The 14207-nt window shown below is 44.6% G+C and overlaps 1 protein-coding gene across 8 annotated transcripts in view; it reads right to left on the reverse strand.

Annotated features, from left to right (window-relative positions):
• Positions 1–13776, reverse strand: part of KDM1A (lysine demethylase 1A) — a 59977-nt gene extending 46201 nt beyond the window's left edge. For 7 of the 8 annotated variants that reach the window (XR_012677260.1, XR_012677261.1, XR_012677263.1 and 4 more), the window contains exons 1-3: positions 13471–13776; positions 6843–7008; positions 1763–1822 (exon numbers count right to left, since the gene is read on the reverse strand). Coding sequence is in view for 4 of the 8 variants with exons in the window: in XM_075173812.1 (XP_075029913.1) it covers positions 1763–1822; positions 6843–7008; positions 13471–13755 (511 nt within the window). In the remaining 4 variants the exon portion in view is untranslated. The remainder of the gene's footprint in view (positions 1–1762; positions 1823–6842; positions 7009–13470) is intronic. The other variant, XM_075173811.1, reaches the window with a different exon arrangement.
• Positions 13777–14207: the final 431 nt, after the last annotated feature.

A 14207-nucleotide genomic window follows, 5' to 3' on the forward strand; every position in this document is an offset into this window, starting at 1 on the left:
GATCAACTACCAGGAAACTCTCAGACATGTGGATTTAAGGCAGCTCGCCAGTTTCTTGAAAAGCTTTGCGATTTATTTCTTCAAATTGAGAAGCCAGAGAAACCAGCGCTCCTAACAGCTTTGGAAAGAACTCCACGGTGGGGTGTTTTTGTTGTTGGTTTTTTTAAGGCCACATGTCTTTTATGGCAATACCTGAACTTTAAAACTAAAATGTCAGAATAGCTCTGGATGAGCACTGGTATTTAGAACAAAAAAAAACACAACAGGGTTTGACACCAGAATTTAGAAAAAGCCTGGCTATTATTAGCCATTGTTTTATTATTTTTATTAATGTATTAATGTATTAATATACATTGTTATATTGTTTTATTTGGCCCGACCACCGGAAGATCTTATAAGAACTAACTGTCCTTGAATTTACTTTTGTAACTACACAGCTCAAAGTTAAATCAATTTCAGGCTGATTAAATACCCCCATCCCACACCCTTACTGCTTGTGTTTCATGAAAGCAACACATTAAAGGCAGTACCAGTTCAGAACTACACACGCTGTCCTTGGGGCAGGCAACTCTTTAATGACTGTAGGAATGGCTCTGCCTAGACTGGATTCTCATCTCCTCTTCACACACATTCGCACACACGCTTGCCACTTCCTGACATTCAGCATCAGCAACTAATGTGCTGAAGTTTTATCTTCTTCCCCACAGAAGAAATCTTGAGGGATGCTGCTCATTTAAAGACTTACTGAAACATCTGCAGATGAAAAACACTCTGAAAGAAAGTTATTTGGCTGCTGAATCAGACAATTGCTAAAGCATACCCTCAGCATATATATAAAATGCAGAATATGCAGAATTTCCGAACAGCCAATGCCTACCTAAAAATGAAATAGGCAATGCAGCCTTAAGCCCACAATCTATAATAGTCAGAAATTCTGTGCAAGTGGTAAGATCCAAAACATAACTAGGGTCCTTTACTTAGAACAGCAAGGATACACTCTCAGATGAGTATCTTGAGGTTATATTTGCTTCAAAAAGAGCAACTCGGAGGTACAGAATAGGTTCTGGAGCCTTCGACTCCTTTGCTAAAAACCCTAATCCTCAATCCTGAAGCGAGAGTGAAAGTGGCAGAGTTGGACGAAGATTTTCAGTAGCACTCTAAGTACTTAAGAGTAAAGACACCAATTCTGTGAATTAAGTAGTAAGTGCATACTGCTAGCATCAGTACTTAGGTCAAATGGCGAATGCAACTCACAATCCAGTCCACTGAGAAGCAGACTATGAATCTCCCCAAAAGATAAATCTCCTGGGCTAACGACTGGCACACAGCTCAAACACAAACCTTTCAAAAGAAAAAACAAAAACAAAGGAGCAAAAAGGTACTCCACACTATGTTTCTTCAGCAAATAACAAAAAAGGTCTACTGTGCTGAAGCCCAGGGCTTTCTGTGTCATTCTAGGTGGTAGAAACTGGCTAGGTAAGAAGTATCTTTTTGCACATTTGGACTCCTCTAAACATGGAGAGGAGTGGAGGGATGAGAGATCGGCCTGAGGCATTTCAACATAGGTTAGCGTCCTTTTCCGCAGTTGGTACAGACCTCAACTGAAATTTGAAAATACCCCTCACTTTTTTAACAGGTGGGTAAACAACTCCTGTATCTCTTGCTAAGTTCTGGACAAACACACCCATGCGCACTTGCAAGCATCAATCCCTAACTTGGCGGCTCTTGCTACTAAGTGGCAAGCATCAAACGCCACCCTCACCTGATGCTTGGCCGTCTCCATACCCTCCAGAATTGTCGTCTTGAAGTCCTCCTGCTTGCCCTGTGGAAGGAAAGAGGAGAACTCAGGGACCTTACTCCATAAGTTAAACCATAGTGGACATAAAGGCCCGGCAGTTGGCGTTTTATGTATTAAATTTCACCAACTAACTAAACCCATTTTCTGAGAATCCCATCTTCTGGAACCTAGGTTCTGTGGTCTTCTAAAGTGTTATCCGTGTTACTGGAACGCTTTACATCAGACTTTATGGGAAATAAAGAAGTACACAATATGTAGCATTCCTGGTGGCTAAATACTTATGATCAACTTCATTAATGGCTAAGATTTGAATAATAAGATTACATTTCTTACTGCCAAGATCTGGTGGATGAATACCATCAGATTCTATGGATCTCAAACCGTAAGAATTTGATAATCTTGCCCTTGGTACTCCCGAGTCTCCCCATATGCAAGGGGATAGTTTGAACCATTCTGAAAAGCCTCTTACTTTCAAAAGAGCCCGTTCTTTTTTTTTTTGCCATAAACCCTTCCTTGAAGCTTGATGACAGAACTTTTTTTTAAAAGCTCAGACCACTTATTTTGGCTTCAGTGCCCTTGATACATCAACAATGTTCTAATACACCAAGACCACCTTTGAAGCCAAGAACATATCAATACCATTGATCAGTAATGTGATCAATATCCAGCACTGAAAGACATCAGTCTTTCAAGGTATCCAGGGCTGGAAATGTGAGGAAAGGCAAAGCACTCATCTGAAAGATCGGAAGAAGTCTCAAAATTACCTTAGCCTGCATGTAAGCCCTAAACAGCAGCCATAACAGGACCACAACACAACCAGGAACAGAGCATTTCTAGAACAGAGATGATACAGCTGCAACGTATGCAGGAACAAAGCTAATATAGGTCACCTCACATGCTGTTAATCTTCACAGGAGACGCTAGCTCCGAGTTTAGCTCTAAGAGATACTATTCCACAGTCAATTGTTTGAGTAAAGTCTTGTCACCTCCAGAGAGCAGGAAGCTGTCGAACACTAGCAAGACGGCCAAGCACTGTTCGGCTAGCTGCTCCTTGTACCAAGGCTCCTTCAAACCAAGTGCTTCAATAGTCAGCAAATTGGGTGTTTTCAAAAGTCCACAAACCCTCACTGAAACAAACTGCTGAGGTCAAGGTAGCAAATGGAACAGTCACTTCCTAGAGCACAAATGCTCAAGGTGTCATCTCCAAACAGGCAAGAATAAGGTCTAACCTGAGGCTGAAGATACAATTGTTAAGATTACTCTTTAGAGTTTGGGATTGGGTGGACAATTTTGCCAGAATGTAATTTGAGGCTCTTAGAGGATACACTAACTTAAAAGAACTGAACTACAAATTTAAACCCCTAAAGCAAGACACAGAAAGTGAACCAAACGTTTTCATGCTTCAATAACCTGGATTAACATCTGGAATGCTGTAACATTACACATCTACAGATAAAATAAAATAGGAACTGAAAAGAAAGACATTTTTACTCAGCTACAGTAGAGGAGCAATAATCAGTACTTTTATATAATCAATCTACCAGCAGGAAAGTTCAGAAACTCACAAGAGAGACTGTGACAAATAACTGTATTTTGACAGGTCTCAGAAGTCCAAAAGTCAGGATTCTATGAACTAATATATCTGCAATAGCAAGAGAAAATTCCTCACGTCACCTACACTGCAAGTATTTTATTTTGCTGGGAACATTACAAGACCTGCTTCCATTCTGGGAGAGACTAACACAACTCAAACATTAGTATTTACACTCCAGAATAGGCCATTAATTTGCAGGAAAAGTTACACTTGTGCCTTCCGTAAGTTAAGAAATTGAAAAGATGCTGACATCAGCCTGTGGCATTCATTATACCTGAATTAGCACTGACAATGAGTAGAGGGACAAAACTGCTCTCGGTTTACTTAAAAAACCGGAATCAGTATTTTCCTCTTCTGTTAGTAACAGCTAAACCATTTTAAACGTTAGGTCAAAAAAAAGCATCGCTATTACTGCTTGCTCGGACACAATTCTAAATGCTACCTAGTCTGAGTACAGAAGTGTGGAAACAAGGCCTGCTAGTGCAGATTGCCTCTCCTTCCCCGTAAGAAAGTCATGTTCCAGCTGCAAAGGAACAAAAACAGCAAGCAAATTGCTGATCCATGTTAACATCAAATTATTGCAGCTAAACACAACAAGTGCAGGAGCAGAATCTGCTGAAAGGCTCAAGGCAACAGAGTAATGGACCATGAGCTGAACAGCAATCAGGAAGAAGGTCTACAAAGGAGTCCACTTCATACAATCATCCACTGTCTTAAAATAAAGAATAGCGTCACACTATTATCACTGAGTACTGAATTTAATTAGGAAAACAGACAAGTCAGATGAAAGACAGAGACAGAGCACCACTAAGTTTGACTATTCATTTGATGTTAATCTGGATCATATTCAATCTCAGACTTCCTTGGAAAACAGCAGCTAGAAACATAAGATTACCACAAAGTAAGAATACTGACAAAACTAAAAAGACAGGAGCTGGTAAAGAAAATCTTCAGAAAGTTATAAAAATTAAAATCCAATTTAGTGAGGGCAAACAATAAAGATCCTTAGAGGAGAAAAATGAAAGAGGCGAGCTCCTTAATTTCAAAAGGGATATTGGCAAACAAGAACACAAATGTCATTCAGCAGTGAAAGTGAGTTTGGAAGCTTTTTGCTATCAGACAATACTTCTCAAGTAAAAAAGAGGAGAGACACTTTAAGGAAATTATCTTAATCATGAAATACTGTTACGCCTTTTAAAACTGCTCTGCAACAACATGCAGTAAATCTTGCGAATCCAGACTATAACAATCTGCACAGCCAAAACATCTGGAATTCCCGACATCTGAACACATTAAGGGAATCCACCCCAAATAAGACCAGCATTTCTCTGTCACCTATAGTGTGATACTTAGTAATCTCCTCCTACTGTGAACTGTCTGTGAGGACAGACTAGTGAAATACTAGCTACTAACACTATTACATTTTTTAAGTTTGCACAATTAGGCTTTTCAACACAAAAGGTCATAACCTATAACATGACAGTTTTACGCCTCTACTGCATTACCCATGTTTTTGCAGGCTTTAAACATACAAAGGAAATTCTTAAGGTCTGCAATGAGAATAAATTAACAGTAATACACAAGCTAACTTCTTGTATTTTGTTAAATTTTCAATATGCAATCCTGCTCTAGTATTACTGTCCTATTTAATATGTCTTATTGAACACTTATACTTTTGCTTCAAAGAAGTGACAGGAGAGAAAACCTCAATTATAAACATTGCTTCTATATACAGCAGACTCCATGGCTCTTCCTGCTAACGGTTGTTTGAATTAGAAGTTTCAATGCACTTTAACAGCCAGCATAAGATGACCTGATGCTCTTGACGCCTGCATTAATAAAGACAAAGATAGAGAGATCCACCAATGTATATAGTTTCAGAAGCCTTTAAAAATACAGCAAGACTAGCTATGGAATGACAACTGAAAAATTTGTCATCTTCTTACATCACTGCTTCATGCATATCACAGGATTTCTAGGAATGAAGAACGGATATGATGACCTGAAATCTACTTATTTCTAGGCAGCTAGATATAGCCTGTTTTAAAATTGGTTGTATTTAAACGACTAAATATAGTGCTTGCAGAATAACTGCTTAACAGACTGTTGTGTGTATAGAATAGCATGAGTCTATCACTGCCTATCTTCCATGTTTCTTCCTTCATGGGATAAAACACTGTACTTCACTGATTATGCCTCAAACTGATTTCAAAAATCATTCTTAGAGGCACAAAATGGCATCTGGGAAATATCAGAAGTGTATTAATATTAGGTCTCAAGGATTAAACCCAAAGTCTAAGCTAAATTACATAGTAAACTTAAGATACTTGCTTAATTATACCTATTAAAATTCCATTTTTGAAAGATCAGCTACAACTAGGGGCAGGAAGGATTTTTATCATTGCAAATATTTCAGTCAAGCATATGAGCTATAGTATCCCTGTATCAAGCCAGAAGCCAACAGCCACAACTGAAGAGAGATTACAGGGGCAAATCCTAAGAGATAAAACACAATTGTGGCTTTTAATGTATTTTCTGAAACTGAAGGTAAGTATCCCCAAACTGACGTCAGTCCTGTTGTCTACATTCTCAAACCTGCCAGCCAAAAAGAAGCCAATTAAGAGCAGTAGAACTGAAGACTAACAGTTATTCACGTCAGTGATGAACCAGCAAAAGTTCAACTACTAGATTTCAGCTATTGCCTAAAACCAACTAGCACACACATATCATGAAATCTCTCCGACAGCTATACTTTGCAAAAGCATGATTTTGTAGATAGTAGAGTGATACACCAACACCAGACCTAACTAATGGTGGTAACTGTAAACACAACAGAGGTAAAGAATGGATAGGGTACTGCTAATACTGTAAATTTCAAAAGCTGCTTCCTGAATAAGACTGACCAAAAAAACTTTCCAATGTAAAGTGAAGCTTTACAACTCTGTCAAAGGTAATGAGGAAAGCACTGAAGTTTAAGCAAACAGTATCCAACCAGAACTTAAGATTAGAGTCACCGTTTAAAGCCACAGGAATCACTGTAGATTGCATCTGTTCTCCTGCATAGCAACCCCCCCAGTAAATCTAACCTCTTTTCTTTCAGAGGAATAAGTGAATGTTGGTACATGAGCAGGTGTGGCAGCTAAGTGCCAGAGAGGCTACTCTGGTCAATAAGCTTCCAAAGACAAGTCAGTAAGGATCATGAGAATCCAGTATGAGAGGTTTGGCTTAGTTTGGAATTAGATCATGCATATTCCCATCTTTATCAGGCTGTTCTTCTGCATTTTTCCCCTCCTTCCACATATGGGGCTAGCAAAGAAAACACTGTAGAACAATCATTCAAAACCAGATCAAAACCAGACACAGGATTCATGATGCTGCACCTGACCCCATTTAACTTCCGGCAATAAAACAGGTAAGTAGTGTCAGAGGAGAAGGTCTCTCTTTACTTACCAGATGGCTCCTCCGGCTCGCTTTCGTTCTCTTCTTCTGCAGGAGCTGGTGGAGGTGGTGGTGGTAGTTTTTTCTCTTTCTCAGCTTTAGCATTTCTCTCTTCTTCTGAGTAATACTCATCTTCTGACAGGTTTGCAAGACTCTCATCCATCTCTCTATACTCCACCTGTAAAAAGCAGAAGAGAGGTAAACACACTGATGATGTCCGTAAGTCTCACTACTAAAATGAACATTGCAAGCAACAAAATTGCTTACAGCTCAAAGAAAAGGCCTGAGTTTACCTTGTCCAGAGTCTTATTACAGCTACCAGTTATAAAATCTTCAACAGCTTAACAAGTTCCATGTGTTTTTACCTCCACTAAAAGAAATGTCTCAGCACCCAACTGTCCAATAGTAGGAACTATCTACTCATATCGAGCCCAGTTTTTGTGTATTAGTTATATCATCATTTAACCCCTCTAGTTTTCTTCCCTTCCTTCAAGTCCCTGTCAAACTCAGCAATAACAAATTGCCTCTGTGTCCAATCCATATGTTCCAACTTAAATTTATCTGTCAAACATGGGTGACCAGAACTGTACACAAGATTTCATCTTGCCCTGGTACAGAGGATCACATGTGCCTCCTCTCCAGGACGGTCACACTAGCAGCTAAACACAAGACCAAAAAAAACCAAACCAAAACAAAAACTTTATTACCATATATGTTTTGTTCTATTCTCCAGTAAAAATAAATAATATTACCAGCTAAAAAGACTCGCTCCAACTTACAAGAACATGGAAACCCCAAGAAATAACCTAGAAGGGATGCATCTCATACTGTTTAATAAATGAAGCTTTTTTCCAAAGTAAGAAAGCTTTGTATATTGCTACTGAATTTCCCCACCTATTGGAAAGGAAAAAAGTACTTCTCACAATATGCAGCCATGCGAAAAATAAAAAGGAAGCAGCTAGTGTACCTCCAACATCCTACAGGTCAGCTTCTACCATGAGATGACAAAAGCAACTCTGCATTTCTCATCAAAAGAATGACAAATCTTTCAGAGTCGAAGTTCAGTCATTAAGACGGGGCATTAATGGGCACAATTCAATGTAGCATCAGGAAGCACATGTATAGGAAAGCCTAGAATCAGTCAAACACTAACACACTCCATGATCTGCTATCTTTCAAATATTTACATTCCATCCAGCCCAGTATATTCAGTTTTTCACACTGTTGAACCACCAGAATCTTTTGTGAACTCCCACTCTGAAGCAAATTATAATGATCCCACAGCACTATAAGTACAGTACCATACTGTCCCGGTTTCGGCTGGGATAGGGTTAAATTTCTTCCTAGTGCTGTGTTTTGGATTTAGTATGAGGAGAATGTTGATAACACACTGATGTTTTCAGTTGTTGCTAAGTGCCCTCCTAGTCCAAGGACAGCTCCCGTGCCTACTGACTGAGCTAGGTACACAAGATGGGAGGGAACATAAGCAGGACAGCCAGCCCAGCTGGCCAACGGGGTATTCCATACCATGTGACGTCATGCTCAGTATATGAACGGTAGGCGTGATCCAGGAAGTACCGATCACTACTTGGTTATCGGTCAGCGCGGGTGGTGAGCAATTGCATTGTGCATCACTCATTTTGTATATTCTATCATTATTTATTATCATTATTTTCCCTTTTCTGTTCTATTAAACTGTCTTTATCTCAACCCACGAGTTTTTCTCACTCTTACCCTTCCGATTCTCTCCCCGTCCCACTGGGGGGGGGGCGGGGGGAGTGAGTGAGCGGCTGCGTGGTATTTGGCTGCCTGCCAGGTTAAACCACGACAGTCCTTTTTTTGGCGCCCAACGTGGGGCAACACAGCAGAAGAAGTTTTTGAGAAAGGGGAGAGAATAATTCAAATCCTTCTGAAGGCCAGCTTTGCAATAAAACAAAGTAAGGTCAAGGGACCTGCACAGGAGATCCAGTTTTTAGGAATAAAATGGCAAGATGGACGTCGTCAGATCCCAACGGATGTGATCAATAAAGTAACAGCCATGTCCCCACCAACTAGCAAAAGGGAAACAGAAGCTTTCTTAGGTGTTGTGGGCTTTTGGAGAATGCATATTCCAGATTACAGTCAGATCGTAAGCCCCCTCTATCAAGTGACCAGGAAGAAGAACGACTTCAAATGGGGCCCTGAGCAACGACAAGCCTTTGAACAAATTAAACAGGAGATAGTTCAGGCAGTAGCCCTTGGGCCAGTCCGGGCAGGACAAGATGTGAAGAATGTGCTCTACACCGCAGCCGGGGAGAATGGCCCTACCTGGAGCATCTGGCAGAAAGCACCAGGGGAGACTCGAGGTCGACCCTTAGGGTTCTGGAGTCGGGGATACAGAGGATCCGAGGCCCGCTACACTCCAACTGAGAAGGAGATATTGGCAGCATATGAAGGGGTTCGAGCTGCTTCGGAAGTGGTTGGTACTGAAGCACAGCTCCTCCTGGCACCCCGACTGCCGGTGCTGGGCTGGATGTTCAAAGGGAGCGTCCCCTCTACTCATCATGCAACCGATGCTACGTGGAGTCAGTGGGTCGCACTGATCACACAACGGGCCCGAACAGGAAACCCCAGTCGCCCAGGAATCTTGGAGGTGATCACGAACTGGCCAGAAGGCAAAGATTTTGGAATATCCCCAGAGGAGGAGGTGACACGTGCTGAAGAGGCCCCACTGTATAACAAACTACCAGAAAACGAGAAGCAATATGCCCTGTTCACTGATGGGTCCTGTCGCCTTGTGGGAAAGCATCGGAGGTGGAAAGATGCGGTATGGAGTCCTATATGCCAAGTTGCAGAAACTGCTGAAGGAGAAGGTGAATCGAGCCAGTTTGCAGAGGTAAAAGCCATCCAGCTGGCCTTGGACATTGCCGAACGAGAAAAATGGCCAGTACTTTATCTCGATACTGACTCATGGATGGTGGCAAATGCCCTGTGGGGGTGGTTGCAGCAGTGGAAGCTGAACAACTGGCAGCGCAGAGGTAAACCCGTCTGGGCTGCCGCATTGTGGCAAGATATTGCTGCCCGGGTAGAGAACCTGACTGTAAAAGTACGGCACGTAGATGCTCGCATACCCAAGAGTCGGGCCAGTGAAGAACATCAAAACAACCAGCAGGTGGACCAGGCTGATAAGATTGAAGGTGGATCTGGACTGGCAACATAAGGGTAAATTATTTATAGCTCGGTGGGCCCATGATGCCTCAGGCCATCAAGGAAGAGATGCAACATATAGATGGGCTCGTGATCGAGGGGTGGACTTAACCATGGACGCTACTGCACAGGTTATCCATGAATGTGAAACATGCGCTGCAATCAAGCAAGCCAAGCGAGTAAGGCCTCTTTGGTATGGAGGACGATGGTTGAAATATAAATATGGGGAGGCCTGGCAGATTGATTATATCACGCTCCCACAAACCCGCCACGGCAAGCGCTGTGTGCTCACCATGGTGGAAGCAACCACCGGCTGGCTGGAAACATACCCTGTGCCCCATGCCACCGCCCAGAACACCATCCTGGGCCTTGAAAAGCAAGTCCTATGGCGACATGGCACCCCAGAAAGAATTGAGTCAGACAACGGGACTCATTTCCGAAACACCCTCATAGACACCTGGGCCAAAGAGCATGGCATGGAGTGGGTCTGTCACATCCCCTATCACGCACCAGCCTCTGGGAAAATCAAACGATACAACAGGCTGCTAAAGACTACGCTGAGAGCAATGGGTGGTGGGACATTCAAGCATTGGGACACACATTTAGCAAAAGCCACCTGGTTAGTCAACACTAGGGGGTCTGTTAATCGAGCTGGCCCTGCCCAATCAAGACTCTTATGTACTGTAGAGGGGGATAAAGTCCCTGTTGTGCACATAAGAAATATGCTAGGGAAGACAGTCTGGGTTACTCCTGCCTCTGGCAAGGGAAAACCCATCCGTGGGATTGCTTTTGCTCAAGGACTCGGGTGCACTTGGTGGGTGATGAGAAAGGATGGGGAAGTCCAGTGTATACCTCAAGGGGATCTGATTTTGGGTGAAAATAGCCAATTAACTGAATTTTAGGATGTCAATTGTTATATGATATTGTATATCATTATTTCTATGGTTGCTATCAATGGTATAGCAGTGAGAATCACCCAGATTAACGAAGAATGAACTAACTCCGATGAAACCGAGCAAAGTGCAACGATGATAGAACTGGACGAGCGCAGCAGTACCGAAATGAGAACTGGCTTCAGGATGCAACAGCCCAACACCACACACCATCTTTCTGGCTCTGAAAGACTGTTATGACAGATGGAGCCCAAAGTCGTGGACTAAATGAACTCAATGGACATTTGTATATATTTATGTATGTATATGCATTATATGTATATATGTATGTATATGTATTATATATGTATATATATAAAAAGGATAGTGGTGATTAATTGAAATGTATCGAAAAATGTGAGACCTAAGCATAACGTAAATGGTATGGAATAAGGGGTGGATACCGTCCCGGTTTCGGCTGGGATAGGGTTAAATTTCTTCCTAGTGCTGTGTTTTGGATTTAGTATGAGGAGAATGTTGATAACACACTGATGTTTTCAGTTGTTGCTAAGTGCCCTCCTAGTCCAAGGACAGCTCCCGTGCCTACTGACTGAGCTAGGTACACAAGATGGGAGGGAACATAAGCAGGACAGCCAGTCCAGCTGGCCAATGGGGTATTCCATACCATGTGACGTCATGCTCAGTATATGAACGGTAGGCGTGATCCAGGAAGTACCGATCGCTACTTGGTTATCGGTCAGCGCGGGTGGTGAGCAATTGCATTGTGTATCACTCATTTTGTATATTCTATCATTATTTATTATCATTATTTTCCCTTTTCTGTTCTATTAAACTGTCTTTATCTCAACCCACGAGTTTTTCTCACTCTTACCCTTCCAATTCTCTCCCCTCCCCACTGGGGGGGCGGGGGGAGTGAGTGAGCGGCTGCCCTAAGCCTCTCCCATCCTGCTTGAGCTCGCACAACTTTCAGAGAACAATCAAGTCCAATAAAAAACTAAGCTTTTCCCCAGGTTTATTTTTAACCTGGATACCCTCCCCAACTGAGTTCACACCACAAACATTCCCAGTAAGGCGACCTTGTGCTAGCCTGAATTGAGCATGGGGATATACTGTGTTAAAAGAGATTAACACCCTTAGCAAATGGGTATCGTCAATGCAAAGAAACATCACAGAAATACAACCCACAGATAGTGCATTGATTCCTACTTGTTAACAGACCACTATAAATCAAATAAAACCCAGGTATGCTGCCTCTGAAGATCACAGAATCACAGAATGTTTTGGGTCAGAAGGGACCTTTAAAAATCACCTGGTCCAACCCCCTTTCCATGGGTAGAACATCTTTCACTAGATCAGGTTGCTCAAAGCCCTGTCCAACCTGACCTTTAACACTTCCAATGATGGGGCATCCACAATTTCTCTTGACAACCTGTTCCAGTGTCTCACCACGCCCATTGTAAAAAATTTCTTCCTTGTGATTAATCTACATCTACCCTCTTCCAGTTTAAAAGATGCACCAGACTGACCTCCCCAACAGTTCCTATATGCAAAGGACCAGTCCAGCTTATCACATCAGATAAGAGCTCTGAAGCACAAGGCATTCAATGCCACAACTACAGTACAACAGACAGAGTTCCTAAAAGTAATTTCAGCTTCCATATCAAACACAGCCAGCTTTGGGCACAGCCAAGATCTTCAAAGTCTTCTGCAACAAGGTTTCCATGAAAAAGTTTCACAAAAAAAAAAGTAATGTTCTCAGATGTTCAGGATAACATATGAGAATTACATACCACAGGTCCAAATTATTATGGCCTTTAGATATCATTGCTAAATCTCACCCTTAAGACAGCATTGGCTCAGCTCTCCAATGCCTACTGAGGGAAGCTGAAGAACAGTGGACTGAGTGTGGCCATCACCCTTATAACCTTACAGTACCAGCATCATTCCATGCACATAAGCCTCAAGAGAAGCTGCATCCATATACCATTAGTAACAACATGAATGTGCTCATGAAAACGTAAGATCATAAGAACTCAGGTGCAATGCTAGGGTAGTTTTTTTTTTGTACTGTTCAGTATCTAACCAGGAAGCCCTACAAAATTCCGAGGACTGTTGCAGACCGCTCTCCTTTGTGAAAGTGCACGAGTTCTCCCCAGACCTTACGAAGGTGAGCTGTGACAATATGAGACCTTAATCCGCATTAGCTTCCTGCACATCTGCATGTTTATCCTGGAGGAGGACTCGCCTCCCCGGGGCAGCACCCGCAGCCCACACACCAGCGCCGCCCGGTAAAGCCCGATCAGGCCGGGGAGCCTGCGCAGCCTAGCGCCCTCCGGCAGGGAGCGCTCCCGGGGGCACCCGGCCCGCCGCCCGTCCCACCGGCCCTTTCCCAGGGAGCCGTCCCGGGCTGCGCGATCTGCCCCGAGCAGGGGCGGGGCCTGGCAGCCCAACGGCCGGAGCACGTCCCGCCCGAGGCCGCGGCGCCCGTCAAGGCCCCCGCGGCTCCAGGCCAGCGGGCTCCGGCGGGGCCGTGCCCGGAGCCCGAGCCCCCCCACACCTACTTTGGCCCGCTTGCGGCGGCTGGTCCTGCGACCCTCGGGGGTCTCGGCGATGCCAGTGGTTTCGGCGCCGGGCGCAGGGGCGGCACCGGCGGCCGGCGGCTCGGACAGACCGCCCGGGGGCGAGGCCCGCGGCGGCTCCTTCTTGCGGGGAGTGCGCTCCGCTGCCCCGCCGCTCTCGGCAGAGGAGCCCAGGGCCCCCGCGGCGGCGGGCGGAGGCACCGGCGCCTCAGGCCCGCCCTCGCCGCCCGCCGCCGCCTCCGCGGCCTTCTTCCCCCCCGACAGCATCGCCCCAGCCGCGCCGCGCCGCCCCGCACAAAGGAGGCCCCGAGCGGGCTGGTGGCACCGCCTCCTGACGTCACCCCCGGGCCGCGGCGCGCGCGCAGTGGGGCGCCCGTGCAGGCCGCAGCCGCGCGTGCGCAGGCGGGTCGGGCCTCCGCTGCGAAGGGCTCCGTGACCGAGCTGTTGGCACGGCCTGCGTCGCGGCAGGAGCGGCCGGTCTCCCCAGCGATACACAATCACAGGACAACGGTCCCACGTTGCAGCAAGAGGAGCTCCAGCCGGCAGGAGGAAGGAGATCGCCTGCTGAAGAGCAGCTCAGCCGGCAAAAAACGCTGGCTGTGAGACCCCCTCAAAGCTGCATCTCCTGGGATTGTGGCAGGACTCCCAAAGATGGAGGCCACGAGAACCATGTCTCGGTCTCACTGTCGGCGGTCGCTGCGTGCTGTAGCCCTTGCTGT

The sequence above is a fragment of the Calonectris borealis genome, chromosome 25, assembly GCF_964195595.1.
Source record: "Calonectris borealis chromosome 25, bCalBor7.hap1.2, whole genome shotgun sequence".
In the NCBI taxonomy this organism is placed as follows: domain Eukaryota; kingdom Metazoa; phylum Chordata; class Aves; order Procellariiformes; family Procellariidae; genus Calonectris; species Calonectris borealis.